This window comes from Varanus komodoensis, unplaced genomic scaffold (genome assembly GCF_004798865.1).
Source record: "Varanus komodoensis strain SLA01 unplaced genomic scaffold, ASM479886v1 scaffold4, whole genome shotgun sequence".
In the NCBI taxonomy this organism is placed as follows: Eukaryota; Metazoa; Chordata; class Lepidosauria; order Squamata; family Varanidae; genus Varanus; species Varanus komodoensis.
This window is the reverse complement of record NW_025335941.1, coordinates 56289825-56314201: the sequence shown is the minus strand read 5'-3', so window position 1 is coordinate 56314201 and position 24377 is coordinate 56289825. Positions and strand designations below refer to the sequence as shown.

General features: G+C 38.8%; 1 protein-coding gene, 1 long non-coding RNA gene and 1 other non-coding gene across 15 annotated transcripts in view; 2 read left to right on the top strand and 1 right to left on the bottom strand.

Annotated features, from left to right (window-relative positions):
- Positions 1-24377, top strand: part of CEP295 (centrosomal protein 295) — a 41052-nt gene that overhangs the window by 11563 nt on the left and 5112 nt on the right. For 12 of the 13 annotated variants that reach the window (XM_044441480.1, XM_044441472.1, XM_044441475.1 and 9 more), the window contains 19 exons: positions 921-1034; positions 1421-1561; positions 4115-4298; positions 5797-5952; positions 6510-6704; positions 8389-8483; positions 9457-9675; positions 11397-11497; positions 11622-12609; positions 13917-14100; positions 14584-14736; positions 15659-15865; positions 16474-16583; positions 19195-19336; positions 19548-19787; positions 20230-20384; positions 21248-21386; positions 22217-22881; positions 23776-23949. In XM_044441480.1, the coding sequence (XP_044297415.1) occupies positions 921-1034; positions 1421-1561; positions 4115-4298; positions 5797-5952; positions 6510-6704; positions 8389-8483; positions 9457-9675; positions 11397-11497; positions 11622-12609; positions 13917-14100; positions 14584-14736; positions 15659-15865; positions 16474-16583; positions 19195-19336; positions 19548-19787; positions 20230-20384; positions 21248-21386; positions 22217-22881; positions 23776-23949 (4362 nt within the window). The remainder of the gene's footprint in view (positions 1-920; positions 1035-1420; positions 1562-4114; positions 4299-5796; positions 5953-6509; positions 6705-8388; positions 8484-9456; positions 9676-11396; positions 11498-11621; positions 12610-13916; positions 14101-14583; positions 14737-15658; positions 15866-16473; positions 16584-19194; positions 19337-19547; positions 19788-20229; positions 20385-21247; positions 21387-22216; positions 22882-23775; positions 23950-24377) is intronic. The other variant, XM_044441477.1, reaches the window with a different exon arrangement.
- LOC123029027 lies at positions 15372-19005 on the bottom strand. The gene is made up of 3 exons (XR_006415825.1): positions 18719-19005; positions 16836-16842; positions 15372-15382 (listed from the first exon to the last, which is right to left on the bottom strand). It is a non-coding gene; the product is annotated as an uncharacterized LOC123029027 (long non-coding RNA).
- On the top strand, positions 18747-18830 carry LOC123029601. The gene has a single exon (XR_006415956.1). It is a non-coding gene; the product is annotated as a small nucleolar RNA U2-19 (small nucleolar RNA).

The following is a 24377-nucleotide window of genomic DNA, read 5'->3' as shown; positions in this document are numbered from 1 at the left end:
GTGCTGAAATGGCTTGAAAAGGTGCTGCACTTGGAAAGACACAGATACTTTAAAAGATGCTAAACATTGGCTGATAATAATAACATGAGGTTTTAAATGAGGTGTGTTAATTGTAAAGGGGCTGGATGTTAGTTGATTAGCAGTAGCAGATAACATTGTGTGTTGATGGCATGCATCTTAAAAACAAAGCCAAAGTAGTTTAAGGGTACAACCCTGTGCATGTAGGACAGAAAAATTCCTACAAAAACCAGTGCTCACAGCCAGCCTTGTCAGTTTTATTCATTTAGATTAATTACATGTGGGTGCTGGTTTATCATAACATGAATTTTAAAGGGAATTTTAAATTATTTAAAGAAGTGTTGTTAGGAGCCTTTGTTGCTACATTATATATAGTTCAGTTTATGTTTTGTGAGAAGTAGTTCACTCAACATTAGTATTAGAACTAATGAATTGTCAGGATCTAAAGATATATTCCAACAGACAGTGATGGCCTACTTTATACTCATAGGCATAATCAGATAATATTAGTAATGCATAAGTCCACTGAAAGTGGTAGACCAAATTAGTTGCCCATCTATTCTTAAGTTAGTTGTGAATGGCAAGTAGTGATCTTCCAGATTTTTGGCCTGTAATACCTATCAGCCCTCACTATTGATTATGCTGCCTGTGGCTGATGGGAATTGTGGGAGAACAGAAAGTTAGCCACCCCTGGACTTGAACACTGTGCGAAACAAAAGCCAAATCTCAGTCTAGCTGGAAGTTCACATTCTGATTTAAGTTAGATGAACTCTGGATTTTCAGCAGGAGCCTTTAGTCAATTTTATATAGGTTTGGTTTATTGGTTTGTACAGCTTGCTTTGTTTAGCACAAACTGGGGGAAATCATTATGGTTAAAGCTATTTATTTTTACAACTTTTCAGAATGTTGAGTTGCAGAATGTCTCTACAGTGAAAGTCAGTGAAGTTGATACTTTCTCAATTACTCGCCATCATCTTTTTGACCCATATGTGGATAGAGAAATGGATACAGAACAGGTGATTGACTTTTAGTAAACATATTCTGGGTAATACCAGTGGTCGCAATCCAGACAAGTGTGAGCTTGCTCAGTTTCTGTCACTTTTGGGAAATAAGATGGGCACAAAGCCTATAAAATACGGGGGGGGGGGGGGTTGTAGGAATCCCAATTTACTTCTGAATTATTTCTTGTGTGTATTGAATTCGGAAGCATAATAAGTAAAATCAAGGCATTTCATTGCTACAGAAACAATGAAAGCTACAGCGAGTCCATGATTGAATGCATAAAAGTTACGCTGCAGTACGTTTGAGACCATTCATATGCAGAACTATACCTATAAGGTTGGCTGTGTTTCAAGACACTGTAAAACTTAGTATTGCTAACTTGTTGCTGGTTGACTGCTAGCCAGATGCTCGGTTACTTGCTGAAGAGGAAGCCAAACGGAAGGAAGCACTACAAAAAGAAGAAGAAAGAGAAAGAAGGGAACAGATGGAAAAAGCTCATCTGAGAGGGAAACATGCCTTGAGGATGGTTCTTCTGGCACGAGTAAGCAAAGTAGAAACTTTGTGCCCCTTCAAATGAGAAGCAGTGAAATAAGACATAATTCCAAATGTATTGCATATTTAACGAATACATGGTAGAATTTTCCAACATCTCTCTAGAAAGTTCTGAAACAATTAATTATTTGAAGTTCATTCCTTTAAAATGATATTAGTGCTTATCTTTAGTCTTAAGGATTAAAGTGTATGATGATCTGTTCACTATCAAAACTGAAATATAGTTAGCTTTTAAAAAGCCATGCTGCAATAATTCAGACCTCAGGGTAGGTAAGGTTTGTCGTTTCTAACCATAAGATCGACGAAATGCAACCTCCTTAATACATGGGTGAAGAGATTGTTTTTACTGCATTGAATGCAAGTATTTCACAGTTAAACTTAAAAATATAGTTAGAAATCTTCAACATAACTAATAGTGATTATACCTGTTTACTCATGTGCATCTATATATAGTGAATTTAACATAAATAGTTCAGTATGTGTGAGTAGGACGAAGCTTGCAGAAGGGGACTTTGTTGTCTCCTCCTCCATCAGAAAGTTTTCTGGAAAATGATTTCATCTGGTATTGAGCAGTTCCTGCCTTTCTCATCAACCCCACACGCTCCTTTTCACACTGTTCAGAGTGGTCCTTTTCTAAGGGCCAGGGAAGTCCAGTTTACTCTAAGCTTCTTCCTGCTCATGGTGCTCAGGATCCAAGCCAGTGTATCAAAGAACCAATTGAAGTGTTCTGTGTTGAAAATGGTTCTAGAATCTTATCTATAAAACAATAAACTTTTAGGATCAGGAAAACAGTCTAGTATATAAGACAGTTAAAAATAAGGACCATCACCTAATATTTCAAAATGTGGGTGGTCCTTAGACCTAATTCACTAAGAAAAGCCTAGATCAGACTTCATTTAGAAATGCCAGCAGCTGGCATATAACAGCTCTTGTTCTCACTTCTCTAAAATTTGTTTAAATATGTACATTTAAATCTCTTCTAGCTTTCCACGTTAGGGATTTATTTATTGGTGCACTTTACTAATTCAGCAGACACTAGAAAGTTGAGCTATTAAGGGAGAATAATGCATGCTTGTCTTCCCAGAATACTTAATGTAATTTTAATGCACCTGATGTTATGGAGGAAGGAAATCATTAATATTTCATTTTAAGTAGCAATTAACAATATATGCCTTCCAAAATTAATACAGGAAGATCATCAAAATTGAAGCTAACGTTCCATAATGATGTATGACTAATAAAAGCCTTTCCTTAGAATAAATTGTACAGGAATAGGGCCCATTTCTCCTATTAAAAGAGACTGCAGGCTCCTTTTAAACTGTACATTTAGCACTGAACTCAAGAAAATCATTTGTACTCAAATAAATGGGTATCTTGCATTCTGCTATGCACTATGTATATAAGTGCAAGTTTTACATGCGCACGCACACAAACTGGGCAGGCTTGTAGTGTTTTCTCCTTTTCTGCTTCTCATCCTCTAGCCAGTACTCTAGGGTCCTGCCCAGTAGAACCCATTTTATGAGCCCTTCTCCAGTCATGACCCCCAAATGCCTTTTTTATTGTTTGTTTAGCTGTTTACTCCATAGATCCATGTAGTCACCAGCAATAGCCATTCCACGGATGCCCAAGCAGCACTGTGGAGTGACCATCACTGGCTTCTCAGTGCTTTTGTTGGGGGGGTGGGGGGCGGAACTGTGCATGATTTTGATTGCGATTTTGGGCCAGGGTCTTTTACAGGTATGTACTTGCAGCTGCCCAAAATGTGGAGTCGTGCCTGGCCAAGGTCCTGCGAAGTATCTGCTATCAAAGTACAAAGCAAGGCTGTATATTTGGTAATTTGGCAGCTGCGAATTACCCAATTGTCAATTGAAAAGTGAAGGAGGGTTTGCTTTGAAAGAGAGTGGCAAGTATATCTTGCTCATAGCAGTGCAGTTCTCTAGTGTTTAATTCTGACTCTGACAGCTCTCAGCTCCCTCCACATTTTCCTCACTTCTGTTTAGATTCCATTCCCTTTTGTCAAGAGTTTACTTTTCACATCTGTCAAAAGAAATGATTCTTTTAAAACCTATTTGACAAACTTGAACTTTTTTTTTAATTGTAATATATGCAGCCACGAAATCTGTGTATATATCCCAGGCAGAATTCCACATTTCAGGTAGCTGTAAGTGCACACCAGTAAAAGATGGGCACGGGGGGCATGGGCGGTGGAATATGATCTCAGTTGCACCAAACAGCTCATTCACTGCTTCCCACAACCTTGAATAGGATCAGTCTCCCGGGTTTGGAGTATAGAACAACCCATCAGGGTTCAATAGTCCCCAAAACAAGCTGTGGTTTGTTTTGTTCTTTTTACTTTTTCAAGGTGTTACTGCTTTAAATTGCTGTCCACCACTTCGATGGTTTGTACATCCTAACTGATTTTTTTATGGGGAAATACCGAAGATACAATAGTAATCATAGCAGTTGAAAAATACAGTTATGTCAAATCCATTGACTGACTTTGAGTAACAGCCTTTTAACTGATCTTTTCTCTGCCTTAAAGGACAGGGAAAAGCTAGTGAAAGAGCTTGAACAGCTGCAGAATATGGACCTCGCTCGCAGAAGACAGATTGTTGCCCAGATGCCTCCTCAGCTGTTTGAACCATCCTACAGGCGTGCAGAAATCAAGGAAGAATGGCAGCGGGAGCTGGAGTGTGCCTTTGAAGACATGTATACTGGGGACAGGAGTGAGCCTTGTTTACAACACTGCTTTTTTAACTGTGTTCTGGGGAAGCCAGAGCTTTCCTTCAGAGCTTTTTCGGAGTTCTTTAATGAAAAAAAAATCAGTAGCAGCAAAACATGCTCACCACTACTCAGTTTGAGTCAATTGTGCATGTTTTGTGTTGCACAGGGCAGCGGTGAAGTTCAGTGCTTTACATATTCTTACTGAGTACACTGGGACATCCTCTGGAAACCTCTGAAATGTAGAGGTTTTTCCATGGCACTTATTCAGGGCTTTTTCAACAGACGAATTGGTGTGGAAAGGATTGATTGATTGATTGATTTGGAACACTTATATGCCGCCCCATTCGCAAAAGCCTCGGGGCAGCTTCCAATACAAATAAATAACTATACAAATGCATTAAAAATCTGGAGACATTCCGGCATAAATATAAAAACGATAAATAAATTAACAATTAAAATAACATTTAAATAAAAAGGTCTTGGCCTGGCACCAAAAAACATAATGACGGCGCCAGGTGGACCTCTCTGGGGAGCGCATTCCATAAGTGGGGCGCCACCACAGAGAAGGCCCTCCTCGGGGTACTTACCCTCCTAATATCTTTCATGGAGGGTTCCCAGAGAAGGGCCTCTGCAGCCGATCTCAAGGGGCGGGGGGGCAGATCCTGAAGACAGGAAGTAGGAAACTACAGATTTAAATGAACATGGATATAGCCTGCCAAACATTGCTTCTTTGCATTTCCTAGCTACTTCGGCAGATCTTTCTTAGGAACTCATCCAACTTTGTGGAAAGCTCCACATCAGCATTGATTAGAAGGATGTCACCATAATGTACATTAGAAATATTTCCATTGCAGTTACTTCAATTATGTTAGGGCTACTCTGAAGTCATTTGCTTGCAACTCGGGGCCCAAGTGAATGAGCTCACATGTGATTAGTGAAGGACTTTTCTGAACAAAGCATCACAGTGGGCTATCTAGTTTCCCTGCTGCAGGTAGTGTGCTTTCTTTCTTATGCACTGGTTTAACCCATTCAAAACATATTCCAATTTGGAATCTCTTAAGCGTTTCTTAAATGAGCGGTTACAAATGTGATGGGATAAATTCTGGTAACCATGTTGTTCACATGGTGTTTGTAGTTGGCAGTTGAATGAAGCTACCATAATACTGAGATTTCCATACAGATTACCTCAGTGGTAAGAGAAATGGTTATTCTTCTGAATCTACTGTTACCATAATACAGTACCTTTCTATATATAATGATTTTTCTCCGGCACTGTGTTACGTGAATAAAACAGTGCTGTTGTGCTCATGCCCTGCTTGTGAGGTTCTTGTGGTGGACAGCTGTTTGGCCACTGTTTGAACAGAACGGCAGGCTAAGTGGATTCATCCAACGCAGCTTTTATGATGCTCTGCAAGGTCTTCTGCATAATTTCTCCATTGCTAGAATTTGCAGTACAGAATGTTGCATAGTGGTTTCACACAACTTGCTTTCTTTACACAGAAATGAAGGGAGACCTTATTTTGCACCTCGATCCACAGCCTCTGCCAACTTCTGAATATTCTCAAGATGATGAACTGGAACTCTCTCTGGAGCCAGATTCCGTTGGTGAGGTGCCACCAAGATTGGAAGATGAGGTCAAGAAGAATGAGCTGAGTGGTAAGAGGCATTTCTAAGCAAGTGTTAATATTCACAAATATGCACAAAGCTGTATGTCATTTATTGTCACTAGACAAGATTCTAAAATAATCTGAAAGCTGTCAAGCTAAGGAGGATAGCTAAGAATAGCGATGCATCAAATGGTTGTGTATAACTATTACTTTTAGGTCACTTTGTAACCTGAAGTGGAGAAATATGGAGTGCAATGGAGCAGTCAAAATCCTGGGATTTGTTACAGGGGAGTAGATGGTACAACTTTTTATTTTGGTTATAATGGGCCATTTTAAATGGTGAGAATAAAATTCAGTCAATTTGACAAAAACTTTGGACATTTTTGTAAATTTGTAGTTTATACAGTATATGTCACTAGAGTGAATGCAGGTTCATGAGTCAGGGACTTAACAGAACACACTGCAAGTGTCCTTCTGAAATAATGTGAATAGAAACTCAGTTTTATTTACATACTTGTCAAACCGCCTATTCTGTTTTGATGGTTTCTTGCTGTCATGAAGCTATCTATTGTCATAGATTTTTAATTTTTTTTATTTTTATTTGAGGAAATGAAACAGAAAAGGCACCCCAGCCTCAATCAAAACCAGCTCTTAAAAAATTGCTGAACAAGATCAGGAACCAAAAAGACCACTGGACATCAAGGTGTGAACCAGAGGTGCAAAGTGAAATTGGGACAATTGAGTCGGGAACAATTTCTAGTAGAGAGAGAAGATTGTGTGACTCAGAACCTTTTGAACAAGGTGTGTCCCTTTTCCAAAGCTAAGTGTGTTTTGTGCAACATTCTGCATTTAGGACTTGCAACTTCAGCATCTAGGATCCTTAGAACTGTGAAGTTAATTTGTGACTCCAAGGAGGATTAATAACTATTTTGAAGCAAAAGTTTCATTTGTGGCACCATAATTTGCTTCTCCCCAACATGGTGTGTGGCATAGTAGAGTAAATAGTTGAGGAACAGTGTGTATGTGTGTGTACTAGGTTCAGTCCCCTTGCATCAGCCTGAGCAGGTCTTTGGATCATGGCCACTATTATAACCTTAACAGTGGATTAACAGTGCAATCCAAAGTGGGACATGAGTGGCAGGGAGGTTCCATCACAGGGCAATCAAGATTTCTGCACCGCTGCCAGCTCACAAATGTTTAGAGTCTGATGTGGATTGGGGACAAGTTGATTTTTCTCTTGGCAGTTCTCATATCCCCCCCCTTGAAATGGGTATATCCAAAGCTGTATTGGGCAGGGAACACGGGTGCAATCACGAGTCACAAGCCGAGGTACCACTGTATAGCTGCAGACCTTTCCCCGCAGATAACTGGAGCCTTTGGGGTGGACAGCTCTCAGCTTTTGGCAGTGGACTTAGAGGCATAGAATTTATATTCAGTTTACTTTAGCAAAAGATCACAGGCTGAAGCTAATCTGTTTGGCATATTTGATGAACTGTTGGGGGTTTTACTTGGTCACTAAACCAGATAATTCTTTAGCATGCTTTGCTTCCTACTGCCACAAATTCTTGCATTTTGTTCATCAGTAAGAAAAGTTCCTCAAATGTTTCCTGTTTAACATTTGAGGAACTGTGCTTATGCTTGGAAATGTCTTCTTAAGGTTATCTAGGCATCCTTGTCTACTCTTTTATATTTACTTCTTGAGTTGAATATACTTAACTGTGGAGGTTAGGAAGTTGTGATTGTGATAAAATCTTACCCAGTTAAACATTTTCATTTTATTTTTAGTCCTTCCTTTAAGGAGCTCTGGAAAGCATACATGGGAATTATCTTATTTCTTCATAACAGTTTGAAAAAAATATAACTAGTCCAGCACTACCCAGTAAATTCTGCCTGAGCCATGATTTAAACCAAGACTTTCCAAATCATATCACAGTGGCTCTCATCTACAATTTGATGTTGCCTAAATCCCAAATTACAGTTAATCTTATCTATAGTTAATTTGAAAGAAACCAGCATAATAAATTATGGATTGAAGTCAGTTTGTTTCAATTACTTAAATGTAACCAAAGTTTATTTGGATTTTAAATTGCTCTATGGGGACATGGAGACCAAGACTCTCTGTGGCTTGTTCCCATAATACTAAACTCTGCTATAGAATTACATCTGAACAAGTCTACTGAGCAATTAAGCGACTTTCCTCTGGAATGTTCATATATACATATAACGAAGTATTGTTACAGAGATATTGGTAGAAGGCATGGTGATTCCTTCCAAAAGCTGTTAAATCTTAGTATGATAGGCTTTCCTTGGGAAGATCCGTATTATATTATCCACAGTGAAGTTCTTCATATCTTACTTTTCTGTCAGTATACCAAACAGAATGTTTACTTGTCTTATGACTATTCTATTTAAGTTACTCAGATTCTATCTGTAATCTATTACTTGTTTGTCTTTTATATGTAATTTGTGGATATAAATGTTTTAGAGCTTCCAGAAACATTGGACCAAACTATTCTTGCTGGAAATACAGTTCTAAATCATCCACAAGCAACTAAAAAGGTAGCAGAAAGACAAAACCAGGTACAGCTATGTTTAAATCTATATCAGACTGTCACTTTAATTATGCTCTTTTGTAACATATATTGCCTTTTTAACATCATCTTTGAAACATTTAACATAAATTTCAAATATCACTTTTAGCTACCATTTATACTTAACAGGATCATAATTTTTTAGTTTTGCTTGAGTTGCAGGAAGTCATGTCTCAAATGGATATATTCCATTGTAAGTTAGCACTTTTCATTTAGTAGCATGGATACTGTTAATTAAAACGGTATTTAAGTCACTAGTATCTAACTTCTCAAAAATATAGGAAATTAAATATCAGAAAATTAAGCTAATGTACCTTTAACCTTCAGTTAAGGCTGAAGGTCTGGATAATTTAAAAAAAACAGAAAAGAATTTGAGAACAAGTAATTGCTCCTCATAATGGCCTTCAGAATAGCCTTAACTCTGTTATGAGGGGTAAATGAGGGGTGAGAAGAATTGACCGCAGTATGAGGGGTGAGAAGAATTCATAGGATTCTCCTTCTTAAAAATCAAGAGTAACTGTTAGTATGAGCTTGCAACTCATACAATTTGAAAGTCATGATAGTCACAAAGCCTGGAAAGTTGAGAAGTCAAGCTTAATCAGCCAGCATAGCTTTAATTTAACTTGTTGAACATGTTGTGAACAAGCCATGGTAAGACAGACAGTCACTGCTTCACTACAATACTGTGTGTAATCGAAATTCACATGCAGTATAAAGCTTTACCATAGACATTGAGTCTTCAGCAGAAAGTGCTCTGATTTCTAGTGAAGGTTTCTTTGGAAATAGCCAAATTTACCTGTTTTGTGTGCAGTCCCATGTCAAACTTAGCAGCGAATGGTCCTCCCATCCCTCCAGGAATTGCTGTGCCCAGAAAGCTATGCAGTGAGCAGTTTGAGACTGCCGTGTACCATTTGAGACAGTTGATTCTTCCTGTCTGTAACAATTACTACTCGTTTAACTAGATGGAATGGCTAGAGCATCAAAAGCAACAGCAATTGACATTGCTTCAACAAATTGAAGAGCAGAAAATACGGCTGGAGGCTGATCTTTTGAAGGCTCAAATGCATCATCAGGAGCAAGAAGTTAAGAGAGAAAAAGAGAAAAAAGATCAAGAATCCCAGACGGAACAGATGGATGGTGTTGCCCCTGTTGTACACCTGCAGCAGGCAGTAGAACAAATGGTAAATTATACAACTTGCTATGAAAATAAGGCTGGAATTTTATTCATCTGTTTTTACATCGCTTTCTGGTCTTTTAGAAAGGCAGCCTACAGACAGACATTAGAGTATTGAAATTGGCAATAATCATGTTTCTATTGGAAATGCTTATTTAACTCTGAGCATCAGTGTCTGCATGAATGCCCCGTTTCAAACAATTAAACCTTTTGTATTCTAATCCACAAAAAGAATGTTATACAAGTGGGACTTGCAATAAAATGGTTCAGGGTTCCACCTGTCCCTTTCCAGGAAACTTTCATCCTCCCCTCAGTTTTGCCCCCCCCCCCCCCCAAACAGTAGCCACAGTAGGCAGTGTGTCAAAGCATAATTTTCTACAGGTTTTCCAAGTTCTTTAAATACCTTCACCTTTGGCATGGATGCTGCTGCTTTTGGTACTCTTGGAAAATGATGCATGGGATGAGTGAAAAGCATCTAGAACAGGTATTCATCTGACAACAAGGAAACCACAAATACTACTATTGCAGGGAGAGCTTAAAATTGCTTCCAAAAACTTTGCCACAAATTACGGTATCTTTAAAATAATGAAGAATTAATATTTCTGCCTAGTTCTTCTAAACCTGACTAGGCTTCATTGTCACTGTAAATGGAACCACCCCATTGTTTGCTCTAACATTTTGTTAAATAATATTTATACACCAAACATAATGCTTATTTTTTGAGGGGGGTTACATTGGTGAGCTATTTATGTGGGTTTTTCTCAGTTTCTTGGCATTGAATCTGGTAAGGTAAAATGTTTGGGACTGTGCAGTTCAGCATAAACTGGTCTCCTTTCCCTCAGCATGTGAACCTTAGAAATAGTAACAGAGTAACCCTTGGCTAGGTAGGGAGATACCTATAAAGCAGTGTTCACTCCCAGCTTCTTTCTGTTACATGTAAGAATCTGTTAAGTCTTTTCCACTCCATGCTGCAAGGAAGCTCTAGCTTTATTTGTGGATTTTTTTTCCAGCCCAGAACAATTATATTATAGCTATGCTAGGCTATAATTGGGGAATCACAGAGCTCAGCTTGTACTATTGGAACACATATGTGTTTGCAAATTTACTTAATTGGACATCTTTGGATGGAGCATTGTTTTGCATTCAGAAGATGAATTTTGTCAGATTTTTATCAAAACCAGATAGTCATAATATAAGCTTCCTTTAAAAATGAAAGTTGTAATTCTTAACATAGAAATACCATGTATTAAAGTGCATTGCAGTCCCTGTTCAAATCCATGTAGGTTCTCTGGATATGACTTTAGTTTGTAAGGAGAAAACATTGCATTATCATAATGTAAAAATGACAAAGGCCTTTTTCAAAAGCCACTTAAAAGTTGTAGAGTTCTTATTCATGTAGGAAATACGCTTTCTACATTTAGAACATCACTTTTTATCTGAAGGGGAGTGCTTTCTATGTAGCCCAATGTTTAAAGTAGGTCTTAGAAGAGTCTGGAAAAATTGCAGGACTTCATAGAGGACAGCAAGGAAAACAGTGGAGTAGCTTCATTTGGAAATAAAAATAGAAAATATAAAGCTCAAGTATATCAAGCTATTAGGAGCCCTGGAGGATCACCTTCCCCTCTCAACAAGCACTGTCATAAATATTGCTGGCTTTGCAACAAAAAATAATGTGCTGTACAGAGAAGCAGAGATTGCTTTTTGATGTGTTATTTAATTTCTCTTTAGTCTGAAATTCCCATAGGAACACAGGCAGTCAGCTGTTCTAAAGAAGAAGACCATATACAGATGATTCGTGACTACCAGCAGCGTCTTCTAATGCAGAACAGGTATGTCTCTCCATCAGAATTGTATTCTGGGATAGTCTCAAATTGTGTTGGTAATTGGAAAGTTGTTTTGCTAATGAAAAATAGTATCTGCTCATTTAATAAACATATACATGTATTGTTTTAGGATGCACAGAGATTCAGTCGAAGAAGCTAGAAAACATTTGCATGAGTATCAGAACAAGCTGAAGCAAAGATACCAATCCATTTCTGCAGGATTTTTAGCCCCTGCTGACAGACATGCACACCAGCATTCTATTCCTGAGCCTCAATCACAATTAGAAGGATTTAATATGTTGCAGAGACTTAATCTAATAGCAGATCAGCTGCCAAAGAAAGTTCCTATACAAGAGCCAGCTACCTATCCAGAATTACCACTGGAGCAAAAAAACAGAGAGCAAAGGCTTGGTGTTAGCAGTGAGGGAGAAGCTCAACCAGTGGGCACCCAGGAACATCAGAGGCCTTTGCAGTTCACCCAGGATTCCTGTTCACACCAAGAGAAGGAAAAACCAAGGGCAGCGGAGACACTTGCAATGCCATCATTGGAATTTCATGGGATTCCAGGATCACCAGCGCTCAAGTCAGCTGATAGCTTTGCTGTAACTCAGCCAGTAGCGCATGTACAGAATGTCCCTGCAGACAATTCTCCTGAGTCTTCAGAAATGCTCTGGTCTGATGAATTGGTGCCTCGTGCACCTCTAGTAGAAAAGAGTCTACTGCCGACATCCTTAAAGCACCAACATATACTTGCTGAGAGCAGGCTAAGAACATCTGATCAAACATGCACCCCTTCTTTGCAGTCTGTCAGTTCCTTTCCTCTGCCAGTAGTAAGTGGAGCTGGGAGAACCCAGGAGACTTTGGCATTAAAAAATGGAAGTGGATCCTTGTCTGATTTTTCTGATGTAGTGGAATTAAGGGATAGAATGCTGGCTTCCTCTGAGAGCATTCGAGCTCAGCAAAAATACTTGAAGGAACTGCAGGAGCAGCTTGATGAGCAACGGGAAGCCCTTCTATCTCGGCAGAAGATACAAGAAGACTTACTTATGAAGAAGCATGCTCAGTTGAAGCAAGAAATGGAACAACAGCAAGAGGCTTTAAAAGAGTTTCTTGAACGGGTATGCAAAAGAGGCACTTTGACTCCTTTTTTATTCAGAATGAGAGCTTCTTTCTAAGTTTCTCTTCTCAGTTCTTAATGTGAATTAAGTCCATTTCACTTCTGTAATCTGTTTTCAAGATTGCTTGATTGAAAAGAAGAAATGCACTTTTTTTGAAAATATGTACTTCTAACGTAATAACAAGCAGAAATGTTGATTTAGTCTTAAAAATATGTGCTCTTAAGCATCACCATGCAAAAGCAGTTCATTTTCTGAGGGAAAATTTAGAGTTACCATCCTTCTGCTGAAATTAAGGAATACCAATGAACTGGGGTATCTAGCAGTTATTATTGACAATGGTACTAGATTCCTGTCTCATGAGCATTGCATGCAGGCTGCAATCCTATGCAAAGCAAGGTAGTCAGCTCTGTTGAGTTTCCTGGGACTGGCTTCTGGGTGATCATGCTGGATCAGGCTATAATAAAATGTCTTTGTTTTGTATCCCATTCCTCTCTAATTCATCTGGTGTTGAACATGTTGGCATAATGTGTTTCTCTAATCAGAATTGAGCCTAAACAATTCCTACTTTTTTACCTTGCACCTTATGAACTTCAGAAAATGGAAAGTTTGCCTATATTGAAACAAACTTTTTAACTCTTTTGCCTGTCATCTTTGTGTGTATTTAACTTAATATTAATTATTTCACTCCGTGTAGACATTGAATGGATAATAAACCTGAGGAGCAAGAGGAGTCCGCTGAGTTAATTCAGTGGCCAGGCCAGTGTGCTGCAGAAGCAGCCTGTTCAGCTTACTTCCGCACTGGACCAAATACCCAAAACGTTTTATTTTCAACATTTGAAAATGTCTTTCAATGTCAGTTAATACAAAAGTTGTTTGAATCCTCAGTTCAAGAGATTTGCAGCAGTGAGAAATTACTCATTTTAAACACTTGGAGACATATCCTCATCATATAGCCAAAATGCCTTCACTGCACATCCACAGAAGAACATTCTTGCAATTCTAGTCTTTTATTCTTAGTTATTCATCATTGCTTTGTCACCCTGGGAAAGGGAACCATGATTCAGAGATAGATCTTATCCTTTACGTTTTGTCATCTCCAGTAGGAGATCGACTGCCCTAGCTCCTTTCCTGTATTGGCTGCAGTCCTGCACACATTTCCCTGGGAACAATTCTCATTAAACTGAGCAGAACATACTTCTAAGCGCACAACATTAGGATCATGCTGACCAGTCTTCTGTTCTCTTGGATAGCTATGTCTTCTTGCACTGGGAAAAGGTGCATTTATTGGTTCCTATTCATTTTTACAGGCAGGGCAGTCCAGCACATGCACAGAGCGGGCAGAGGCACAGGTGACTACCAGCTTTGATCTGTGGGCCTCACTATCTAACGAAGCAAGAGACAGAAATCAAGAAGAGGTTCCTTCTGGACATACAAGGAGCTGTGCTGAAGATAAAGTTGTATTTCAGAACATCGGTTCAGCTGAGCAGATTGGTATGGGTCTTTTACAGTGCCTTGCTTTCATCTTTTGTGAGACTTTTCTTTCCAGAATTATTCAGTTGAAGATTTGTAAGCTATTGAACAATAGGCACTAGTCATACAAGGCATGAAAATTTCACATCATTAGCATAGGTTCATATAAACCCGAACTAGTTCTGTACGCATGGCTGGAGTGTTTTGTTCTTTAATTTCTCAAACAGTAGCCCTACCCACCTGCTGTACAGCAAGGTGTTTTTGAAACGGAAGGTTTTATCTTTGCAGTGTGACACAGGTCTGAAATTCAAAGGAGAAAAATAGAAAATTTGACTGGGCATGTTTGAAATAACTTTTTAGATATAGGGTAATCATATACAAAACCTGGATGATATGTACATATTGCAGAAAGAATGGCTTGCCAAATATTTTAACAGGATCTTTTTATCCTTAGCTCAGTCTTCTTGCTTTTCCTGATGGCCTGAAATTATGCTTACTTGACAGAACCATTTCAAAACACTTGGGAAAGAGAACAAAGATGGAGACCTTCAAAACCACCTTTGGCGAAAGTAAAGCTAGGTCTTGATTTGGAACAGCATGAACTTAGTATTATTCCTGAGCTTGACACACCAAGGAGTGGCAGACTTTCCACTACAGGTATAGTGTAAAAACCTAGGGTTAATCAGCACCTCTTTCCTCCTGTACCTGTTTGCTGTATAATGAAGTCGCATTTCTGTTTGTCAGAATTGCTAATGTGTTAACAAGGGTTCAAATTGCCCTACAATTTCCTAGGCCTCCTAGAAGCAATTTGATTATAAGACTATGATTCTGAGATAGTGGTTGGGAAATCTAGTCTAGAAAGGGTCATCAGCAGCTCTTCCCCATACCGCTTCATGTAGTGTTTGCTTTGGGAAGTAATGAGGTTTATTGGATTGGACTCGTGGGTTGGCTTGCATGACTTCTGGGCGTGTCTGAGTTCTCATCTTCTTTCCCTCCCATTTTTCCGGTGGTCTTGTACCTGGTGGGAAACTGGTTATATAAGATGTGTGTGTGATAATTGTGCATTCTGGCTGGGCAACAAACAGATTTGGGTTTCAATGGTGCAGTGTGTGTGTGTTTAGGATGCATTTGTCATCCCACTGCTTCTCCCTGTATTGTCGCATTGGCTAAATATGTTGCTGAGCAAAAGCTTCAGGAGAAATAAGTCATGTTTACAATTATGTTCTCTATCAATAATATATGTGCCAGCACTTAATAGTTATTAAAAACATTGGTTTCTTGTGCAACTGTAATTACTAGTTCTCTTAAATAACTCCAATTTAGAAAAAGTTAAGAGAGACCCCCAGCCATAATCACTTCTGTAAAAAAAGTATCTTCCACTTTTAAAGAGTGGTTAGAGGGAAGCAGTAGAAATTCGTTAATAAAATAACTTGGTGAGTCTGAAGGAGCAGGTGAATAAAGCTATTTCCTAAAAGGATCCATTTTTGTTAACTCCAGCATGTGTACATTTTCTGATTGAAAACAAAAGATATCCCAGTTCTCTGTTTTAACTTGTAATAACTAGCAACTAACATTTCAGGTTGCATAGAATCTTTTACCGGAGACATTTGCCTCACTTCCAGTGCTGATAGATGGCTATCAAAGGAAGGCACAAATGAATCTCTCCATGAAGAAACAGACATACTGAGAATTACAGCTGATGACAAAGAACATGTTTCTAGTGAAAACGAAGACCAGTCACAAGGATCACGGCATGAGGCAGAATTTGGTGGCTTGCGTGACTCTGGTAAGAAGCATTATTTTTGAGGCATGAATGGTTTGTAGTAATAGTGGAGTAATAGATTTCTCATCAGATCTGGTAGGATAGTTAACAGCCCCCCAATAATAATATAAGCATGACTGTGTTTAAAAATATTTCAGATCTGCTTAATCATGCTCATTGAAAACAAAAAAGCAGAGTTGTGAGGTGGTACCCAAAGAAGTTTCTCTGCATGACTATGCACGGACTGGGTACATGGGAGCCTAGACTCAGGGAATGGAACTGTAGAGACATTTGAAGAGGTCTGTTCATCTGTGAAATTGCTATCCATTTATTAAAAGATTAATGGAACACGCCTGGCTCTTGAAAGCACTCCAGAACTGAATTACAGCTGGTATTTCCCAAGGTTGTAGCGACAAAGCATATTCACAGGATGTGTGTATTCCATTAAAATTACGGTCTGTGTAGTAGTGTAAAGCAGTTACTTCTTGATAGCTGTAAACCTGAGCAGAAATCATCAAGCAGATAGGGATCACTGAACTGAAAAAAAAATGTTGCCACTTAAAGCTCAAGCTCAAGGACCTAATGTTAATGTTTTCTTACAATGAGTGATTCTACTTTATCTTTTTATTCAGTTCACTCCAGAGAACTTACTCACATGGCTGAAAGTTTACCCAGTTATGTTGCTGATAATGGAAACAGAGTAGCTACACATCCTGATCTTTCCTTTGGACCAAATAGTATGGTTAGTCACCATTTGGGTTTAGCATACTATGCAACATGTAACATTTATTTGAAACAAACCCACTTTTCTTTTTTTCTAATCCTTGTATAACATTGTTACTTAGAAGTCTAAATGTGAGAGCTAGTCATACTTGATAATGTGCAAGGAGGGCTGAAAAGCTCTTTTCTATTTTTGTGTGTTTCCTCTAGAACTTTGCCACTTCTGTTTTTCATTGTCATTTTTTAAAGATTAAGAATGTGTTAAAGGGAATACAGCACTGCTTAATATCTATCTGAATTCCACTACCATTTTTATTTAACAACTCAGATGTAAGAGGGAGAGACAAACCTTGCCTTGTTTTAAAAAAAAAATCTGGAAAGCACGGCAGTTGAGTGGGCTCTCACATCACACTGAGCCACCTAGTGAACAAGTCACAGTGCATTGGTTGGTCCACAGCATACCAAATTGAACCTGTCTTGCCTCCCTGCACCAATTGCTGCCACTTTTCAATTTCCACTGGTTCAAAAAAAGTTTTTTTCAGTGTTTTGGGAATAAGCAAAGTGTTCTCATAATTTTTATTCTTTTTCCCTTGCCTTTTGCAAGTGCAGAAGGTCACACTTTTACCTGTCCTATATGCCTGGTCTTGCCTTGTCAGTGTCCTTGTATGAGTGCTAACTTGGAGTGTTTAACCTATATAGAAATGGACGTGAAGTAGTTGGATATGGGCTAATTTGCACAGAATTGCTAAGGACTGATAGAGAAGTAATAGTAAGAGAAAGGGGGGACCCGGTAGCACAGGTCAGAAGCAGTGAAAATGTGGAGAAGGGGAATGGATTGAGTGCACCAAAAGCTGGGAATGAGTGCAGTCACATGGCAATATGCTTTTGCTTTCATGTGTTGAACTGAGACTTTTTGATGGCTTGGTAGAAAAGGTTATTGAGGTCCGTGGCTAGAGCAGCCAAAAATTCTCTGAGTCTTGCTAGTGCCACTGCCGTCTTCCAATCCCTTGTCAGTTCTCTGCACCTTGTGCTTCTGTATGTTAAGAAATTATATCAGAGGGTATCCCAAACCCATTCACAGCCACTTTTTTTTGCGAGGGAGGGTAGTATGTATTGGTTTATTAAAAGCTTTTATATCCCGCCCTTCACTGAAAGTCTCAGGATGGTAGTCTTCAACAACTGCACAGGTAAAATGCAAACATCTGCTACAACTAAATTAGATTGGTTCTCTCCAGGACTTTACTACTGTTCTTTCACATCTGCATAATTTTATTGATCTGTCTCACTCTGTTACCTGCATGTATATCTGATAGCTAATACTGGAGAGCAATGGAAGGAAGCACCAAACAGGAAGGGGTATGGGGAGCAAAAAACAGCTGGCCACTACACAAGGAAGGAGCTTTGGGATAGGTGCAGTTAGTGCCCGAAGACATGAGGCAGCAAGAGAACTGGAGAATGAAATGAATGAGAACATGAGAATATTTTTTGTATTTTTGTATTTATTGGTAATTTATTATGTTCTATTGTATTTCAATGTATCTTATTGTGTTGTAAGCCGCCCCGAGGCTTCGGCAAGGGGCGGCATAGAAATGTTATAATAATAATAATAACAACAACAACAACAACCCAAGGGGATGTCAGCATCCAGGCTAAGCAAGCAGTAGGAGGCCGCCTTGCACACTTGCACAAGAGCCTGAAAAATGAAACACAATAAAAGTTGCAGAAGTGTTAGCTCATTCATAAGTGTTCAGAAAATTAATTCCATTAGGAGATCTGTGGAGAGAGTAGTTCCCCTTGGGAACAGTCAGCCCCAGCAGATCAGCTGCAAATGTCGGGACCAATGAAACGAGGAGTCCTTTCGTAAAAGCATGCATGGGGTGCATGCCAGGAGTCCGAGGAAGACTAAGGAAGGAGGCAAGCCACCGAGTGCCCAACCACATGCTGGGTTAATGGACAAAGAACCCATTCATGATGGCTTATTCCAGTGTGGCTTAGTGTGTTGTTCAGACTCACCCATTGTTTTTCTAATAGTTTCATGTTTTTTTTAAAATGTAGTATTTTAAAAACAGATGTATCTGTTATACATTTTAGTGTTAGGAAAGCTACATTGTGTTTTCCTTTCGTGAGTATCCCTGGAGGTGTCTTGAATTGCTTTACTGTTCCTCTGAGAGCTTCCTGTTCAGAGGCTCTGTGATGAGAAATAGCCAAATCTGAACACCAAAAAGATCAGCTGATCTATATGGTGCATGATTTGTACACTGTTCTGGGAAGCAATTCAAGCCTGATTATGAGAGTATGGTAGGTTGTGTGGCATTGTGGCATTGGTGACTGAATCTGTGAGTGGTTTGAGAGAGTGAGTGGTGTGTGTGTGTGTGTGTGTGTGTGTGTGTGTGTGTGTGAGAGAGAGAGAGAGAGAGAGAGAGAGAGAGAGAGAGAGAGAGAGAGAGAGAGAGAGAGAGAGAGGGAGGAGTTACTGAGCAATGATGAGCAATGATAAACCTTACATGTACTGACAGTTGAATATATGGAGGTTTCTACACTTGATCTGAGCTCAGAGCAAAATGACTTGTAATTTTAAGAACTTAGAATTACTGAATGTCTAAGCCTAGATTCCATATGTACTCTTGCCCTAGGTCATACTTCCTGCAGCTCAGCTTCCTGGTTCATTAAGTCCACGGACTAATTCACAACAGGTAGCCTGTGGCTATTTCTCTGCTTTGTCAGCTGTCAGCAGTATAACCAGTTACAACCCAGACAGAAGCCTTGTCAGTACAGGTAATTTTTTTACAAGTGAAAATTGGCATGAGCTCATACTATGCCTTTATATTACATGGCTGTACCCTCGATGAATGTTTGCTGATTCCTGCATACCCCACAATTCATTTTAAACTACAACAGTTCTTTCTGTTGCAGCTGGGAGCATTTACTTTCTTTACCTGAGAGGGTTTTTTATAAAGTTGTGCATCATCTGTGGCATTTATTCCAGAATCAACTTCAACTAAGGAATGGCCCAGGCATTTTAGTTCCCCAGTGAAAGAGTATGCTAATGTGTCTTGGGATTCTTCAGTCTCTCTGCTTCCCAAGTTGGATGATCCCTCAGAAACTTCTGATTCGCATCTATCTTTTGGAGTAACACTGCACTCTAATGGAAGTAAAGTTCAGCAGATCACAGACAAATATACAAGAGATTTCAGCTGGTCATCTCTTAGCAATGTATCTTCCCAAGGTAAAAAAAAAAATACTAGAAAGGGGAAGCAAAAATATTAAGAAAAAATAATTTTGTATTTGTTAAAAAAATTAGTATCTCCTAACAACCTCTTCTATTTGTTTGACAGCATAAATACCAATGCTGTTTTGCTTTTTCAGAGAATGGGCTGATGCCAGAATGCCATACAATAGGTCACCAGTTTGAAGCTACAATGTAGATTTATATTTGAAATATAATATACTTTGGGGACTGTCTCATCATGCCCAGTCTTTGCAGTTGGGACCCTCTATTGAGTGAAGTTTTCCCAGAATAACATCTTTGAAGTTGGGAAAACTTTCAGAGAGTTTGTAGGCTTTTCTTTTCCAAGGTGCATGTGATATAATTGTCAGATGCTGTGTTTGATGTGTAATATAAAATGTTTTGCTTAGCACTGAACAGGATGCCTTTTAACTCTTTTTAGATCCAGCAGGTGGACTTGATGTCACTGACCTTGAGAGAAATTTTCCGAATTTCCACCGTGAGCTTTTTCAGCCTTTGGAACCAAGTCCTGACTTTGATATATGTTCAAATCTTTCTCTGTGTAGAATCTCGCACAACAGCAAGGAACTGAGAAAGGTATTTTTTTAACATGGAGAGAAGTCCATATAAATTATGTCCATTTGCTTGCCTACATTAGAGTATATTATGAAGCTTCCTTCAAGCCAGAGCTTTCCTTAGAAGCAAAAACAATAAACTGGGGCTGTCATACTTCGGATGCGTCCTGAGAAGGCAAAACTCACTGGAGAAGACAAACATGCCAGGGAAAGTTGAAGGCAGAAGAAGAAGAAAGAAAGATCAAATATGAGATGGATTGGCTCCATAAAGGAAGCCACAACTGTGAATTTAGAAGACTGAGTGGGAGCTTTCATGGACAGCACATTTTGGAGGGCTTTCATGCATGGGGTCACCATAAGTCGAAGACAACTTGATGGCAAATAACAACAACAGCAACCCAACTTCCAGTGTTTTCCCACAGAATAAGTTGTGCTATAAAATTCTTTATGTCCAAACTGTGTTGAAGTACCTTGCAGTTTTACATCTGATACTTTGTGATTCGAGTCTGATCCACAGACAAAATTAGAATTTTTTCCTTTGTGTAAAATTAGCACAGAAGTCTACTGCAGCAAAAGAAATCCCCATATTCAGCACTCAGAGCATGTGTGCTATCCTTTTGTGCTGTTTGGAAAAATCTGTTAATAGGCAAACCTGGGCCATAACCATGCCAGAAAAAGAAAAGAAAATAGGAAAACAACCATAGAGAGGCCAGTCTGGGAGCTCCCACTTCTTCACTTGATGGGATATCAGTGGTGATACAGCTTAATTAATGTGCTGGCTTGCTTTTTTTGACAGTACTGTTCTTTGAAAGTAGAGATAGAATGTCTTATTGTTTTAATTATTATGCACCTTTGACACTCCTCTCCACGTTTTTCTCTCCTTAGAGCTTGGATTTATCTAAGAGTCATGAATTAGCAACTTCCAATTCAGAAGAAAGAACCAAGCACCTTTCATTTCTTAGCATATTAAACAATATTCTACCAACGGACCAGACTGGTGAGGAGGTAAAAGAGCAAATGCAAGGTAATTGCTTGGCTGCTTGCTCTTCATAGTTGGGAAAACTGTTCTGGTTTTTCCAGCGAGTTCCTTTTCAGCAACAAATTTTGGTGTTTTTTTAATAGAGACTGGCCCATTTCTCTTATTTTTTTATATTTAGGGTCCAGTTGGTTTGTGCTCTTCTGACTTCATTGAAACTCCAGTAACTGATTTTCTTGGTAAATCTGATTGTGATGTAACAGTTGTTAGGCTGCTTGAATAGAGATTTGATGACAGATTAGTTGTTAGCTATGTGACTCGTAATTTCGATGGTATTTGTGTCTAGGATTCAGAGTTAATCTCACTGCCTGATTAATCAGCTTCTTCACAATTTTAGGGAGGGACTAGCTAAGAAATGGAGTACAACATGCTTTCTAAGCATTAGGTCAATCTCTGGCATGTCAAGTTAAAGGATAAGGAGAACCACTTCCCCCTGAGTAGACAGTCAACTAGATGGATGGACAGGCTGCACTGTCTTCTTCCTGTATTTCTAGTATATAATTGTTCAATTCGTTGTTCAATTTCCATCGCCAGATGAAAACGTTTTTATTTTGTAGCTGTTTTCAGTATATAGTTTTAGTATATTTTTCTCACTGCTTGCTTTTTCTGTCATGTGCATTGTCTCCTGTTCCCACGTTAACTATTGTTTTTATGATATGGGATTATTTTAAAATTGCTGATTTAATTCTTTGTTTTTGTGAGCCACCTAGAGATCCCTCAGGCTGTGGGCATGCAAGTGTCATAAATATTTTTTCAACACATACTCTAAAATTCACTACTGCTTTGATCAGGTCTGATACCTCCCTATTTTTTTCAAGCAGGCACTAAAGAATTGTTTGAACATCTTCCAGTAGAATCTCCCTTTAGCAAACTTAGACTGAGTGTTGATAAATTTGGAGCTTGTAACACTGCGTCTGAGCAAAATCTTGAAATAAGCACATCTATTGGAAAAGATATGTATGTTTCTCCTGGGAGTATACAGTGCAAAGAGCTGGAAGGTGATGAGGAGAGCATCAGTCTCTGTTCTTCTACTGAAAACTTTCGTAGTTTGAGTATGGTAGATGATCACAGCTCACTTTATCAGCTGATTCCAGATCACGGTACAATGGCAAATGTTGTTGAAAGGACAGAGTCTGTGGAAGAAGACATGCAGTTAAGAGAGGAGAACCTATGCTTTGAGGAGCTACCTATGGCATCAACTGAAAGGAAGCATGATACGATTGCTGAAAATGTGTCTACGAATGGGGATGTTGGCATTGATCTCTCTCAGTGCTCTCTACATAGCGTGGGAGAGCAGAGTTCTTTAAGAGCAGAGATGATGCTGAGTTTGCCTCAAGAAATGAACTCTAAAATATTGATCAGTCCTTTGCAAAATGCTTTACCGCAGAGTGGCTGTGAGCTAGATAAGGATCAACCACCAAATTTGAATGTCAGTCAAGCTAAAACAGATTCCTGTTTGTCCCAAAGCAACATACCAGCCTGGGTGAGTGAATGAAGAGTTGCATATTAAGGAGTAAAGATACAGTTTGGACTTTTTGTTTGTACCTATTTATTTATTAATTTATTTATATTATTCAGCTAAAAAAGCTCCTGAAGCAGCTTACAAAGGTTAAGAAATGACATCCCTGCCTGTAGGCTTGCAATTTATAAGACATGACACAAAGGAAAAGGGGATTAGGAGGAAAAAATGGTAAATTCAAGCCTTTAGTTATTAGAAACCTTGCTACTCTGAAGTTTTTCAACATGCCTTGCTCAGTGTATTAATGAAGCAGAGCATTGGACTAGACCACCGAAAGACAAGACAAGTCCTATGACTTGCTTATTAACCTTTTGAAATGTCATCTGCACTAACCTTCTCAAGTTTCATTTGGGTTTTTAAATTTTTAAAAGGTTGAAATGGAGATGGAGGTAAATGTAATGATACTTCACAGGATCTTCAGTGCCACAGCAGTACTGGTATTTGTTAACATTTGTATAAATTTCATGTGCATCCAAAATATGCAGATTTGTAATGGTCTTTTTGGCTCCCAGATTTCCAGACAATGCTAAAACTATTCCTTGCTTAATTAACATTTATGCTTCATCCGAGAATTACAAAGATCCTCCTGCATTTTGGTGCCTGAATCTGCAATGGACTTGCACCTATGTCAAAGAATAGGAAAGGATGATTAATATTGTGTGTTATAACAAGGATTTGATGATTTTAACAAAAACATAGTAAATGCTTTTATATTTTAAAAATCATAATTCATCCTTGCTGGGAGCATGCAAGGCTTTTTCTGTCAAAATTTATGTAGATTACTCCCTAAGAAATTATGCTTTGCTAGAAATACAGATTTTATTTATGTGACATAATTTCCTGTAATTTATTTTCTAGAAAACACTTACAGGGAGGGGCATTATGGAAGAACCTGAATTGACTCTGATAAGCTCAAATGATGTTAGCACTGCAGAATCAGACTTTGAACCCCTTAACCAAGCAGATGCTGGACGTGAAAAATTGGGAAGCTTGTCATGTAATGACAGTTCTGAAGTTAAAAATTGTACAAAGGTAACTGTTTTGAACACAATTTCCTGGATGCACCAATATTATACTGACCAGAAGATTTGCTAACTCACAAGATGTGAGAATTTGAAAATTGTGGAATTGAAAATTGAGCATGATTTGAATCTATAGACGTTTGGGCTTTGTAAAATGTCTGTCACATCTAACAAACCAAAAGAGGAATGGAAATGGGGCTGTCTTGCTCAGTTCTCTTCTGCTGTAACTTTGTAGGGGTCATGGTTAATTGGGGTAGAAGCAAATAGAGAATGCCAGGGCAGTCTTTAGCCTAGTAGCCTAGTAGTCTTTAGCCTAGTAGTAGATACACAAGTGTATGTGTACTCAGTTGTATGTGAAGGCTAGTGGGCAGGCATTCCTGTGCTCTCCTGTGTCTAGTTACATGTGTCCAGCAAGTCAGATTGAGACTGTGGAGCCAA